The 16,327-nt window shown below is 37.4% G+C and overlaps 1 protein-coding gene across 1 annotated transcript in view; it reads left to right on the top strand.

Moving 5' to 3' along the window:
- LOC127630896 (phosphatidylinositol 3,4,5-trisphosphate-dependent Rac exchanger 1 protein-like) overlaps window positions 1-16,327 on the top strand; it is a 94,857-nt gene that overhangs the window by 39,329 nt on the left and 39,201 nt on the right. The window contains exons 5-10 of the mRNA XM_052108746.1: window positions 207-308; window positions 583-744; window positions 4,908-5,041; window positions 6,004-6,119; window positions 8,831-8,980; window positions 13,775-13,922. Coding sequence (XP_051964706.1) covers window positions 207-308; window positions 583-744; window positions 4,908-5,041; window positions 6,004-6,119; window positions 8,831-8,980; window positions 13,775-13,922 — 812 coding nt within the window. The remainder of the gene's footprint in view (window positions 1-206; window positions 309-582; window positions 745-4,907; window positions 5,042-6,003; window positions 6,120-8,830; window positions 8,981-13,774; window positions 13,923-16,327) is intronic.

Genomic DNA, 16,327 nt, shown 5'->3' on the forward strand with positions numbered 1-16,327 from the left:
AGAAAATTGGTCATTCAGATTTGAAGTGGAACTGGAATCCAAACTTACTTTGACTTTGCAAACTAGGATGTGAGAGTGCTATTTCATGTTTTACATGGAAATTCTTAACATTTTGTGTCATTAGCTTGCATTTTAATTATTGAAATCAGTGTAAAATGTGTTTCGGCAGAAATCAGATATTCTGTATCTTCTGTTTTTATTTTTAGCACCTCATGCTGTTGGGAGGTAAGAAGAGCACGGATGTTCCTCTTGAGGGGTACCTCCTCTCTCCCATCCAGAGAATCTGTAAATACCCTCTCCTACTCAAGGTACGGTTCCCCTTGCAAGGGTAGCAGAGCGTGTGCATAATGGGTTGAGATATTGATTTGTGGTGCTTGCCAAGATGCTTATTTTTGATTTGGCCCTGCAAGAAACCACACAACTGTGTGTACTGATCCTTAATCATCCCATTTTTAAATGATCATATTCTTGAAAACTGAAAAGTCACGAAAGACTGCATGTAAACATAACTGGAGGCTATAAGCAGATAGCTGAAGTGTATAACAGTGTAAGACAAGCTTGCACCTGCTGTCTGCCCTTCAGGAGCTTTTGAAGAGGACCCCTAAGAAGCATCCAGATTACCCTGCTGTAGAGGAGGCTCTACAGGCCATGAAAGCTGTGTGCTGCAACATCAATGAGACAAAGAGACAGATGGAGAAACTAGAGGCTCTTGAGATACTACAGTCACACATAGAGGGCTGGGAGGTGAGTGGAGACATGAGGTGTGTGTTTATGTGCCTTGTAATATTAGTTAGGAGTATAAGTTTGTTTTTAAAGCCACCCCTTGAGGTAATACTATACGCATACATTTGCTAGAAAAAAAACAAAATAATAAAATTGAATGCTCAATTAAGAATTGTAATCCTCACAAAAAGATATAAACGCAGATAACCTACTTAAGAATGGAGCGCTGAAGTGACATGCAGACTGTTTTTAATGCAAGCAGTCTCAAGTTCAAAATCAGCCCTTATTTATAGCTTTATTTCCTGTCAGTGGTTATATTCAGGAACATGACAGTTTAGTTAAATTTTATTTAGTGATTTCTCTGAAAGGAAGAGTGGTCCGATGAACAATAAATATGTGTTGCCTTAGAGAACAGTGCCACTCTTAGCAAATGCCAGTGTCCGGAAATGACTAGAGAGGTGGGTAATACTTGATGTAATGAACTGCTTTTAGCCATTATAGTCCCTAATGATACCAAACAAAACCTGAAGCATACAAGTATGAAATGGAATGGTTTGAGAATCTAACTACCAGTCATTCTTTATTTTTTAAATGCGTGGTAATGTTACACGTACAAATGTAAGTCCTGTGTTTGTTTCCTGGTTGATAGATTTAAAGGAACAACATAAAATGTCAGATGGTTCACAGTAATTCTCTAGCACTGTTTTACCAGTTATTTACAGTTTGATTATATGTTATCTTAAAATATTTCTAGTTAAGGGAAGTAGCTCTATGACAATGTTTCATTTTTGTGCATTTTTAAGTGAAGCCTAGAAAGTATCAGTGATGTGGACATGTGCCGCCTTGTGTCTGCTGCTGACATTTTCTTAGAACATACCACAAGCAGGAAAAGGAAGCCTTTACACAAAAGCCTGTTACCATGGAGATCAGCTAGTTTTGTGTAATATGCATGACTGTGCCGCCACAAAGTCACTTTCCACTCCTCTTTCTCGTTCAGTCTCTCTTGTACCCACCATTTTCCTTTCCTTATTCTTTTCTTTACTGTAAGAACTTCATTCTCTCTTTCTCTCATTTTGTTTACCCTGTCCATTAGACCTCTGTATTGATTTATCTGATGCACTACTGAGAAGCTGTACAAAGTGAGGCATTTTCTATAGCTGAAAGTGAGCCCTAAGTGTACTTAAAAGGCACTGTTTAAAACTTTTACGATTGAGTGCATCCAGGGTCATTACACCAGAATTGCTGCCCTTGCACTCCAATCCCATCAAGACCCAGATCCCCTATGAACCAGACCAAGACTAGAGCCCTCAAGACCCAGATCAGACCAAGAACTTTCAGTCCAAGAACAAGGCTTTCTATTTTAAAGAAATTAAACTGAGAAAAGTATGGATTTATTACATGAATAGATGATGTTTAGCATGCCAAATGATCTGAGGACTTAAACGTGGGGTTAATTTAACCTCAATAGATAGGAAGGGTTTCAGGATATGTGGTCTAGTTTAATGCATTAGCTTTTAAGTTTCCATTTAGTCCTGAGTGTATTACCTTTTATAGGTAAATAGTGCAGAACAAGCGGGAAGCAAAATGAGTCTTGATAGAGTCTGCCTATCAAACACATGCACACATGCACACATGCACACATGCCCACTCAAGCACACCTGCCAAGCATGGAAAATCACATCCTGTACAAAGTCAGCATGGACTGCGCAATCTGAGCAGAATACATTTTTAATGGTCTGAGGTATGTAACTGGACAACACTCTCTGTTACCAAAAACCTGTCGAATCACCTCCGTCCCCTTAAAGAGAGAGGCGAGTGAGATGGAAGGTCATGTTTAATTGGCCCTACTTTTAATAGGATTTTAAAATGAAATTAGATACTCTTAATTAGTGGTCGACAGATATGAATTTTTTTTAATGGCCGATGCCATTATCCAGAGAGCAGGGTGGCTGATACAATGCTGATATATCCCACAATTTAATATAGTAAATAACATAAACATAAAATTGCTAAATAATTAATACATCATAGTTAGCACTATATTTACTCAATTTCACACAAAACTTATATTATTAAATGTTATTATATTTAATTATCTTTAAAAAATAAGATTATATTTTAAAAGGTAGATAGTAGTTTCTTCTGATTTCTGTTTAGTTATAAAATGTTTGTAATTTATTTCTGCATAATGAAATTCTTAATAGCCTATATTAGAAAGAAGGAAATGACAATACACACAGTAGTCAAGCAACAATGGATGGCATTTGAGCATTACCAATCACAGTTTCTCATAAAAGACCCAATCAAACCCAATTGTACAGACAATACACAGTAAATTTGAAATTTACTCATAGTGCACATGAAGTGCTTTTACTTTGAAGTTGCACTCACCTGCTTGGGTAGATCCTGCAAGAGCAGCAGCAATCTACTGTGTATAAATGCTGTGGATCACCTGCTTGGATAATCACGGACTGACCATCATAATTGTGAATTATAAGTTTTATTCTTCAGATGAAGATACAGTTGAAGTCAGAAGTTTTCATACACTTAGTCATTAAAACAAATGTTTTAACCACTCCACAGTTTTCATATTAGCAAACGATAGTTTTGGCAAGTCGTTTAGGACATCTACTTTATGTATGACACAAGTAATATTTCCAACAATTGTTTACAGACAGATTGTTTCACTTTGAATTGACTATATATCACAATTCCAGTGGGTCATAAGTTTACATAAATTAAGTTAACTGTGCCTTTAAGCAGCTTGGACAATTCCAGAAAATGATGTCAAGCCTTTTGGCAATTAGCCAATTATCTTCTGATATGCTAATTGGAGTCAATTAGTGGTGTACCTGTGGATGTATTTTAAGGCCTACCTTCAAACTCTGTGCCCTATTGCCCCCAAAATCAAAAGAAATCAGCCAAGACATTGACAAAATTGTTGCCCTCCACAAGTCTGGTTTATCCTTGGGAGAAATTTCCAAAAGCCTGAAGGTAACACATTCATCTGTACAAACAATAGTACTGAAGTATAAACATAATGGGACAACGCAAACATCATACCACTCAGGAAGGAGACGTATTCAGTCTTCTATATATGCTGTTCAGCAAGGAAGAAGCCACTGTTCCAAAACCACTTACACTTAATCTTTGGAGAAATATCCTGTGGTCTGATGAAACTATTTAACTGTTTGGCCATAATGACCAACGTTATGTTTGGAGGAATAGGGTGAGGCTGGCAAGCCGAAGTACACCATCCCAGCTATGAAGCATGGGGGTGGCAGCATCATGTTGTGGGGGTACTTTGCTGCAGAAGGGACTGGTGCACTTCGCAAAATAGATGGCATCATGAGGAAGGAAAATGATGTGGATATATTGAAGCAAAATTTCAAGACATCAGCCAGGTTGCAAATTGGTCTTCCAAATGGACAATTACCTCCAGTACACCTCCTAAGTAGTGGCAAGGAAAACATCAAGGTATTTGAGTGACCATCGCTAAGCCCTGACCTAAATCAGTGCTGACCTTTTAATTAAAACTGTTGCAAATCTGTCTATTATTGCAGTAACACGTTGGCACGTAACAACAAAACGAACTGTGACTAGCCGTTTACATGTCTCAGAACCTTCACATACAATTAGGCAATTCTCTGCACCTTCATTGTCTTAAGAAACAAATCTGCCAAACGGGAAATGTTTTGGCTGATGCGATAATTACAAAATTTGAAATATCGTCTGATTTATCGGCCTCTGCAAGATATCGGTTGACCACTACACTTGATCAAATGTGAGTAGATTGTAAACTAAGGTAAATCTAATGCCCACCTGTTGATGGAATGGATGGATCAATTAAACATGAATTAATGAATTACTACAGCATATTTATACTTACAGTAACTGCTGCTGTCAGTTCTGCTTCAAGCAACTAATCCCTTTTGACTAAAATATTTATGGTGCAATTACATCCTATTAATGGTGCAATTACATCCTATTACATCCTGTAGTTCAACTGGTAAAGCATGGTGCTTACAATGGCAAGGCTGTGAGTTTGATTCCCAGGAAACTCAAATACTGCTGAAAATGATCTTGAATGCACTGCAAGTAATTTTTGATAAAAGTGTCTCCCAAAGGCATGAATGTATGTTTTATCTAGACTAATTCTAATGTTTCTTTCTTCTGTTCTCCAGGGGACAAACTTGACTGATATTTGCACTGAACTTCTGCTCCAAGGCAACCTGTTGAAGATATCAGCCGGGAACATCCAAGAACGGGTCTTCTTTTTGTTTGACAACCTCCTAGTCTACTGCAAGAGAAAGTCCCGGTCAGACTCGCATGCAAGGCATATAACTCATGTTATGAGTATTATTATCCATTCTTAACTCTTTCCCCGCCAGCGTTTTTAAAAAAAAGTTGCCAGCCACCGCCAGGGTTTTTGACGATTTTCGCTAAACTTTAATGGCCCGCAGAATATTTTCTTCTATGAATATATGAAGATGCTATATATCACAATAAAGATCTGAGCCTCTGCTTTTAGGCAAAAAAAAAAAACGATTTTATTTTATCTTCATTTGTTCTTTTTTTATTGCGACTTGAACAGAGGTCGGTTTTGTCAAAAACAACATTTCAGACAAAAAGCTGATAAAAAGGCATGTTTATGTCTGATATTTTGAGCTTCTCAATACTCCACTTCTTCATGTTTGAGACGATCGCAGTCTGTTTCTTTGATCAAAGAGTTGCGTACTCTTTCAAAACATGCGGAGGGGTCTTCCTTACCGTATAACACCTAAAACACGGAAACCCGGAAAATTCCGTGTTTGGCGGGGAAGCGTTTTTTCATAAAACATGGAAAATTCCGTGTTTGGCGGGGAAAGAGTTAACACCAGTGTTAATAACAGTACTCACATCAACAGTATTGCTTGCATTATATTTATGTCATATTTCATATCATCAACACCAATTATTAATCATGTTTACAGCATTACCCACTTCACTGACATTAAAAGCTTTACTCTAGTTATGTAATACACAAGTAGTAAATCTATTTACATAATAGATATAGATAGTTGTAATTTGATTGTATTTTCCATCTAATTGGATACTATATTGATGAAACCAGATAGTAGGAAGCTTTTCGATTGATCTTATCAATATCATTGGTAATATACTTGCATGAATGTTTTGGGTTACTGTTATATGTTTCCACCAGTTGGTTAAACATTTTAAGAGAAGTCCAGATAAATGTGTTGAAACACAAGCAATATTAACAGCTTATTTAACATTCAGGGTTTCAGGGAAGAAATCCACCAAGAGGACAAAGTCCATCAATGGGCCGCAGTATATGTTCAGAGGCCGCATCAACACTGAGGTCATGGAGGTTGAGAATGTGGAAGACGGAACTGGTGTGTTTTAGCTTTGTTTCTCAAATCTAAGCACTTTTCTGAGTGAGTGTGTTTGCATGCACATTTAAGACTAATTATGCTTAAGGAGCAAACAGAATGTAAGGTCATCTAAATTCCTAAAATATGGTTCTTTTATCTTGTATCATAAGCTAACTTAATTGGCTCACCTAGATTTTTCCCTGAATGCACTCTGCATATAAAAGATTAAATAAAAGGTGAGGAAGATTCAATGAGGGTTAGTATATGATGACTAAATTGTAATTTTTGGTGAACTATCTATTCCTTTAACAAAAAGCATACAATATGTTTTCTATCTCTGTGTTTGTGTCCTGCAATGCAAATTTACAAAACGGCTCCATTCATGGGAGGTTTAAGGGTGCTTCCTGTATGATATCCTTGTTCGTTCCTTCTGAACATCATGTGATACTTAATATGAACATCACAAGCAATAAACAAAACCACTGAAAGGGAACTTATACTGTAGATATTAGTGCTGCTGTGCCCTGAAGATAAGATCAGCCAATGATTCTTAGAATGGAGAGCTCTGCATTTAGCACCTTCGTTGTTCTGAGCATGAAGGAGCCCTCGTCAAAGGTGCCGTTCAGCTGTTGAGCCAAGCATGAACTTCAACTCTCAGGGGAAGTAACGGCTGTTCTTCTCACCTTTTGCTCTTAGTCTTTCATCACACCTTAAGTGGTAGGGTGGAAGTGCAACCCCTCTCTCTCTTTCTCTCTTCCTCTCTGAGCCACATAGAAAAACATATTCTCTGGGATGCGAAAAACAAGCCATAGGGCTGTCACAGTATCAGCCTGAAACACAATCATCTTATCTTGATGAAACCAACTTCAGCCTGTGTTTTGTGTTTCACTCTGCTCAGTGTCATGTTTATCGTTGCTGGTGTCACATGATGTCCAACATCTGTGAAAATGTATCCTTTAGCTGGTTGCCTTATGGGGTAAGATTACAGATAAAAATAATAGCACATTGTGTGGGACGATTGCAGATAATGGGATTGAAATTGATATATACACCTTAATTGGTGTTTTGCTTTTATCTAAATGTTCTTATAGTTCACCCAAAAATTTAAATCCATTATTTACTCAACCTCATATTGTTATATACCTGTATATCTTACTTTCCTCAGCAAAACAGAAAATGAGATGTTTGGCAAAATGTAAGGGACGATGAACTCTGTCACCATTCATTTTCATTGCATATTTATTCCATACAATGAAAGTGAAGGATGACTGAGGTTGTCATATTGCCTAATATGGCATACGTATTCAATTAATATTTATCTTGTCATAGTTAATACTTATCTTTTAGCTTATCAGCAAGGACATAGATTTAAAAATCTAAATTTTCTCCCCAATTTGGAATGCCCAATTCCCACTTCACTCTTGGTCCTCGTGGTGGTGTAGTGACTCGCTTCAATCCTTGTGGTGAAGGATGAATCTCAGTTGCCTCCACGTCTGAGACCGTCAATCCGCACATCTTATCACGTGGCTTGTTGGGCGCGTTACTGCAGAGATATAGCACATGTGGAGGCTTCGCGCTATTCTCCCCAGCATCCAGCACAACTCATACATTATAACGACCACGAGGAGGTTAACCCAACATGACTCTACCCACCCTAGCAACCGGGACAATTTGGTCCTATTAAATTATTTAATTAAACATTTTCTATTAAACTTCTTTTGAATTAACATTTTTACGAAGTGAGGCACTGCTTGCAACTTAGTATTAATTGTTATTCAGCATAGTATTAAAAAAACAAATATCTAATAGTTGACACTAGATATTAGCTGACTTGGCAAAGCGATCTCCTTGTTTTAATTATGCCACAACAAAGGTCTGGTAATGCTTACTGAAGGTGTTGTTTATTACTGAGCTGCTTTTATATGCTTAGACAAATACGATTACTCATAAATTCCCTCTAACCAGTTTTATACGAGCTAAAAGCCTTTCCTAAATCCTCTCAGCGCTGCGAGATATATTTATACTACCTCAACAATAACTCACTCCTCTTAACCTATTCCATACCTCATTCATTTCTCTATATATTTTACCTACGGTCAGATCGGGGATAAAATTAAACCTTGAGTGAAAGGCTGAATCCCTCTCAAAAACACACACACATGTCAAACTTTGGTTTAATGGTGGGGGAGAAATGACACCTGCTGAAATGGTTCATTTGGTTAATAATGGTTCTAGATTGTTGAAGAAAGTCTGGTTATCCATGTCAGCATTTGTATTTGTTTCAGGAACTCATTTAGCAATGGTAAGAGGGAATCTTATTAACCCTATTAAGCTGGGGAAAACTTAAGGTTAAATTATTTAATGGGGTAGTTGACATGAAATACATCTGGAGAGTTGATATTGTAAGTCCTGCAGTGTGACATGCTATAATACAAGATGAGTTTAAACAGCATATTGCTTACTCTTTCTTGTTATAGGGCATGCAGTTTTTATGACTACATTGAATATTTGTACTTTTAAAAACTCATTTATCACACCGTAGTACTATTTAAAATGAACTTGTGAAAGCAAAAATGCAATTAAACATAAGAAAAGAAATGATTACCAATCTATAAAATCGCTTCTGTGATTTAGTTGTTAATTGATGCGCTTATGTTAATGGTGTTTATAAGCAATCGTTGTTCAACTTGTTTAATTGTTGTATTTCATGTTGTTTTACTTTATTTTTTTAGCGGACTATCACAGTAATAACTACACAGTGACCAATGGTTGGAAGATTCACAACACGGCCAAAAACAAGTGGTTTGTTTGCATGGCCAAGAATGCAGAGGACAAGCAGAAATGGCTTGATGCCATTTTAAAGGAACGTGAACAGAGAGAGAGTGAGTAGTTTTGCACTTATTGAGGATTAGACACAGGACAGAATAACTCCCAATTAAGTTTACAATTAAGTCTTTGGTAGCCTTAGTGTTAAAACAATGATGAATACTTGATATGGAAGTAAATGGATCTTGATGTATTGATTCTACAATATCAATGTAATAAAAGGACAATTCTGCATTGATTGTGAAATGTAATATTTTATTAAATGCTTTTTAATTTCTAAAATAATGCACAATGTATTTCACATACATTTCTTATCCAATATGATGAAATTAGTTTAATATGTGCATGTTTGATTATTCAGTATACATTTCAGATTTTAAGATTCATCACATCACTAAATAAAGAATCATAATTGTATTAGAAAATATTAACAAAAATTAGTTAACATTTCAATTCAACCCATCCATGCTGTGCTTGGTAATTTAGCATCCTTTATTTATCTTGCATAACCTTGTATGTTTTTATGAGTTTTTCTATTTTGTTGTTCTGTTGTGATGTGGAACACCTGTCCTCTGCAGAACACCTGTTCTTGTTTTTAAGGCCTCTATGATGTGTTTTACTGCAAGGTTGCACTGATTGATTAGGTCATGTGATCATAGCTGTAAAAGCCCAAATATACCACAGAGCCCTTTCTGATCACAGCTCTCGTGTTTCAGTGTGAAGTATTGGTCTGAAGGATCAGTTACCAGTGTCCAAGTCAAAAGTCCTTAATGCTCAGCCAAAGTATTATCATGCACTGTGAGTTGGCGGTAAAGCAACATGTCACTTTTGTGCTGTGATGTCAGAAGAAAGCCCAAGTTTTATGGAGCATATCAGGTTTCCAACGTTTGAAATCTGAGCCTAGTCCAACAGGTGCCACATCAGTCACACCTCTCTTGACTGTCTGAGTTGTGGCCCCTCTTTTTTTTCTATGCGGCTCAAAGACGTCATCAAATTACACGTTCCAATTAATACTTGGTTCAACATGCAAAAAATGCCTAAAATTCACAATCTGTTCCTGAGTCTAATGCAACAGTTTTCCCAAAAATGGTTTGCAGGCCTGTTCTGATAAGGTCGCAGATAGCAAGGAAAAACAATGCTAAATGTAAATAATTATACGCAACTAACCATTTATTGCATAGCTATGACATCAAAACAAGTAGGCATGGAGAAAACACTTCTTACCTAGTTTTGAACATTTAAGGCTGTGGGTTCAATCCAACTGTATAATATTTTGCTGCAAATATATGTTACAGAATTTGGTTGATAAATGGTAAATGGTCTGCACTTATATAGCGCTTATTTTAATCTTAGCGGTTTTCAAAGTGCTTTACACTGTGACTCATTCACCCATTCATGCACACACTCACACACCAATGATGGCAAAGCTGCCATGCAAGGTGCTAACCTGCCATTGGGAGCAACTTGGGGTTCAGTGTCTTGCCCAAGGACACTTCGGCATGTTGAGTCACCAGGGCCAGGAATGAAACCGCCAACCCTGTGATTGGTGGCCAACCCGCTCTACCACCTGAGCCACAACCGCCCCTCGAAAACACTGTGTATATTGCAATAAATAATTTTGTTAATACCTTGGGTCACCACTTGATGTCCAATATAAATTTGTATTGCAATTGCGAACCTCTGGTCTAATATAAACCAGTTCAACTCTTCTGTAGAAAGAGTTGCTAATTACAAAGAGATATTTGTCAGTTTTAAACAATTTAATTTGCAAAATAATAATAATAATAATTATTATTGTTTATTTATTTGTAATTTTTAGGCTTGAAAAATTAGTGAGCATTCCCCAATGTTGAAATTCCACATACCCGCAGTCCTCCTTTTCATATTTGTGTGAATAATTGAACTCCTTTTTTTTTTGCCATTTGGTGTCAGAGCATCAGATACCACAGTGAAAATTATGATTCAGCAGGGCCATTTCTTAGGAGCTGTTTTAATGATGTGTTTTTTTTTGCTGTGACTTTATTGAATTGGAGCCTCGCACAGCTGCCACAAACACCTCCTCAAAACAGTCTTTGTGAGTGAGAGCTGCAGCTGCTGGTGGCTTCCCTCTCTCTAGCATCTCAGACACAGTAAAGAGCTCTGAGTGAGAGTCACACCAGATGCAACCACCTTCTGTATCAGCTGCATAATCTTCACCCATTAATGCACTTTGTTTTACATTCACCTTTTGTTTAAGGCACTTTCCTTGAATAGGGTGCATATTTATGCCATTACTGTTTTAAAGCATTAGAGGCACAAATCCCATGCTTGTTTTGTTGGTGAGAACTATTAGATATGTTAGTTAAACTGTAGCATGCTAGCTGGGCCTGTCCTCCTTTTCAGCCGTCTGGGTTCCAGAAGTAATTTTCCCATTCAATTTTTTACATAGGCTTTTCATAAAATCCTCCATAAAAGAGTTGTAAGCCATGAACCAAAGTAACCAACTCTGAGTTGAATCACAAAATTGCAAACTTTTTTGAGGCAAAAAGTATTTAAAATAAACACAAAAAATCTAAGGTATGAGATTGTGTACTACAGTCCTATGAAGTATTGCAAATTATGTCATTAAATATAAAACATATAAAACTATTGGTTTTCGGTTGTTTACATTTATGCATTTGGCAGATGCTTTTATCCAAAGCGACTTACAGTGCACTTATTACAGGGACAATCCCCTGGAGCAACCTGGAGTTAATTGTCTTGCTCAAGGACACAATGGTGGTGGCTGTGGGGTTCGAACTAACAACCTTCTGATTACCAGTTATGTGCTTTAGCCCACTACTCCACCACCACTCCACAAGGTTGTTGATTATAAGTATACAAGTTTACTGCAAAATATTCTGATATGTACCAATAAATAAGTAGTTTAAGGGTGAAGGAGGACTTTTTTGCGTCATTCAGAGTGCATCGTTGGAGTGGGTGGTCCTGGAGTAGTTTCAAGGCCTATGTTGGTTGCAGTTCTCTGATTGGTGATGTTTTATCTGGGGTAATGTGGTTGTTCACCAGTAATTCCACTATGAAACATGATTTTTATACAATTAAGTTAAAATAACTTGGACTGATGGCTTCAGTGGAAGCATATACTATCGATAAACGACCTTGGAGCTCATGGCAGAGGTTTATAAGTTATCGTTGAAAATCAATTAGTCTATGGAAAAAATGTTGACTTCCGGAACCAGACTGTTATAGCCCTCTATTACATAAAATTAACTTATCTTGAAAGTAAGATAGTTTCAAGTAATTCCCATATCTTTAAGCCCCCAATATTAAGAAGTAATATTAATTTAGACCATTTCTACAGCATACATTTTATCTATTTAATTTTGATGTTTATGTTTAATGTTTATAGCAAGATAATAAAAATCACATAAATCCGGATTTTAAACTGTACTTAGACATGTCCCAAATTTTAGTAACAGTGTTGCAAAAATGGCAAACCTTGATATGGCTCATATCAAATTTAGTTTAATCTTCTGAGGTGGATGATTCATATTTTCTGAAGATTACGCACCTCCCTTCACTGACCATTTGGTTGGAAAAGAACAAAACAACAACCTTTTTGTAATTTCAGGCCCTATATTGTACCCTCTTCATGGAAAGAGCCTTAAAAGTATGAAAATGTCAGTCTTTTGTACTGTGTTCTCGACTGAAGGGGTTGTTTGAGCTTTACTCTGGCTGCAATTTTAATGCACACAAGGCTGTTTATCACTAGTGGCCGAGCTGTAGTGCACCATTGCACAGTTTTTAGTAGGTTATGTGTTGTTGTTTTTGTGTGCTAAGGAAACTGCAAACTCTGCCTGGCAGAGTTTTATCTACGTCTCTAGCTCTAACTGTTCTCACCATGTTAACCACATCTTGTCTCTCGACTAAAAGTATAGCAGGAAAATAAGAATAAACATTGTTTTATGTAACCTGGCTCAAGAAATGCTTGATAAACATCTGTCATCTCACAGTTCCTGCACCAGTTCAACACCATTCTAGACTTACAAATGCTACTTTTTTATTTTATATAAAGTAGCAATATACTGTAGACGAATGAAAGTAAAAAAAATGTGTGGGTGTGTTGCGTGGTTTCACCCAGAATACTGATGCAAATTGAGCGCCCCCTCCCATTACCAAAATATCCCAAGAGCAGAATACATGTGGACATGTGTGAACACACGCTTATAATAAAATCCGTTTAACCATTGTTTCCTCTCAGCCTCACCTAAACATTAACTGGCACAGCAACACCCACACTGATTTAGAGGCACAGCAAGAGTGCACAATTTAACTGTTCTGAGGAATATACTATAAATATGTACCATTTGAAAGTTATTTTACACTTTTTTTTAACAGTTCCTTTTATGTTCAGACCAGTTCAGTTCCTCCCTCATCTTCCATAACAGAGAATTTGCATTAAAAATCTGTGTTTTTCTGTTCTTTTTCAAGACCACTTTTTTTCTCTCATTTTCTCCCCAATTTGGAATACCCAATTCCCAATGCACTCCTTGTGGTCCTTGTGGTGGCATAGTGTACAATACAGGTGGTGGAGGATGAATCTCATTTGCCTCCGCATCTGAGACTGTCAATCCACACATCTTATCACGTGGCTTGTTGAGCGCGTTACCGCAGAGACATAGTGCGTGTGGAGGCTTCACGCTATTCTCCGCGGCATCCACGCACAACTCGCCACACGCCCCACCGAGAGTGAGAACCACGTTATAGGGACCACAAGGAGGTTACCGGTGTAAGAGTTCCATTCAGTTTTAATCAGAGTTTTATTTGTGTGTGTGTGTGTGTGTGTGTGTTTATGTCTTATTGATTGACAGGTCTTAAGCTTGGCATGGAGCGTGATGCCTACGTCATGATCGCGGAGAAGGGAGAGAAGCTCTACCATATGATGATGACCAAGAACCGGCACCTCATCAAAGATCGACGCAGGAAACTTACCATTGTACCCAAGTGCTTCTTGGGAAAGTGAGTTTTTGCTGGTTTTGAGTGTTATGTAATTCTGTTTTAAAGATTCTCATCTACTGAAAGTTTCACCTTACAGCACATAATTTCCCATGCCAGTGATTGGCTTGCTCCATGCTGAGTGTAGCACCTCGGCTGCTTCTACACCATCTAACTGTGTCCTGAATATCTTGCAAGTCATCCTAATCCAAGAGGCCCCTGTATGAATGAAAATGCATACACACTAACACACATACACAGTCACTTAGCACTTGTAAATGCTTTCCCAAGCTCACTGCCAAGCACCCCATTGGACACAGACATTCCCAGCAAAAAAAAAAGCCTTCATTAGAGAAATCAGCATTCTGTTTCTCTCTCTCTCTCTGTCACTCTCTTCATTTCTGTCTGTTTTATTCTCTCGCTCATCCCCCCACCCCCGTCTTTCAACACCATGAATGAACAATGAGTGCTATGTATGCCATTAAACTTCCAAATACAGTGTGTGTGTGTGTGTGTGTGTGTGTGTGTGTGTGTGTGTGTGTGTGTGTGTGTGTGTGTGTGTGTGTGTGTGTTTGGGAGCCGGGAGGAAAGATTCCTCACCAATTAAAATTCCCTTTTTGCACCGCACTAGTAGATAAGGGAAAAAAGCCATCGCGTGGTCAAATTAAAACTATTATATTGTTCAAATCTATTTAAAAAGCGTGCCAATAATTTACAAGCTCAGATTGATATGTAATTTATAACAGACATTAAACGAATAGTTCATTTAAATTTAAAATTTTTGTCATTATTCAGTCACACTCATGTCATTCCTGACCCAAATACTGTTATTTCTTTTGTGTAACAAAAAGTAGAAAATTTTGAAGAATTGATAAGCTGCCAACGAGAGTTTATGGTGACCAGTGGCTGTCAAGCTGCAAAAAGTCCCCCATAAAAGTGCCATAAAGGAAGTCTATACAACATGTGCTGTATTCAAGGCTATTTATATAGCTTGACAGCCCCTATTCACAATGACCTGTCATTGTATAGCAAGAGCTTATGGTTCTTAAAAGTTTTTACTTTTATTTACCACTAAAAAAATAACAGCATTTTATAGAAGGTTTGGAACGAATTGACACTGAATAAATGGGTAAACTAAATCTTTAAATCTATTGCCCCTTGTCACTGAAGTTACTAAGGATGCAAACTGTTGCTGGCCTCATGGCCACAGCTGTGCTGTTGTTCTTCTGTCAACACCTGACTGGATGAATTTCTCACGGCTCACTCAGAACATAATTGTTTGTCCGTTTCAGCCTCGGTGGTCCAGGTGAAAGCAGCTGTGATTGGCTCTGTTCTTCCGTGGCTTGTGCATCCGTCTCAGAATAGAGCATAATCCCACTCCTTCAAGGAACAGCCAAACAGTTCAGCTTTTAATGTTGACAGACGCTCTTTGCGATTAGCTAAGACTTAAGATAGCATCTCTGCTCCTTCAATCTCTCTTACACCATTTTTGCCATTTATTTTGCCATTGCGCCAGTGGTAATATTATTTTGATGTATTTGAATGCTTTGTAGAGGAATTATTTAGAGATTCTTAATCAAACTTAGAACAAATTATGCTGTTAATCAGTTATGCAACCAATTTCTTGTGACAATCAATTTTTCTGTTCACACTGTACGTGCAAATGAGACACATTAAAGCCAGTCAGAACTAATTTGATATTTGTTTAATATATTGATATGTGGAGCTGGATTTTTGATCAGTGATGTTTCTGTGGGTGGAGCTACTTACCATGAAACGGCAGAAATAGAAACAAAGCAGACAACAAAATGTCGTCATGCTCATCGCTTGGCGCATTCATGTCAAATCAAGTCAAAGTTTATTTATCAAATGCACAACAATACAGCATGCAGCAGTAATTGCAGGCAATGCATTATCTGCAAGAGGAAGAAGAATCACAAATCAGACTGAAATGAAAAATTATTGTAAAGTTAATCTTAAAGAAAACATTTAAGCATTTAAATAAAACATTTAGGTTAAGAACGCTTAAGAAATGCTACCATGTAAATATAGTAGTATAAATACAAAATACAATATTTAAGTAATATCACACGAGCAAGAGTGCGATTATGGCCCTACATCAGCACTCCTGTGATTCGGCCACAGGTCGAGTGCCATAGATAATCACAGCTGTGCTGATATAGGGCCATATAGCATGATTGTGTGTGTGATTATTGCTTACAACAGTTCAATGAACAAGTACTTTTTTTTTTAAATTAGGAAAAACTGAGTACGGTCATAAAAAACGGAACTACTTTCTTACGCGACGGATCAGATTCTGCTGTTGCTGGTTCAAACCAAATGATGCGTCCAAGCCTCCGTTAGTAATTCAAAAATGTCACTACAGAAATGGTATTACGGCTTGTGCTGTTTCAAACAAGTTATTGGAC

The sequence above is a fragment of the Xyrauchen texanus genome, chromosome 37 (assembly GCF_025860055.1).
Source record: "Xyrauchen texanus isolate HMW12.3.18 chromosome 37, RBS_HiC_50CHRs, whole genome shotgun sequence".
Lineage (NCBI taxonomy): Eukaryota > Metazoa > Chordata > Actinopteri > Cypriniformes > Catostomidae > Xyrauchen > Xyrauchen texanus.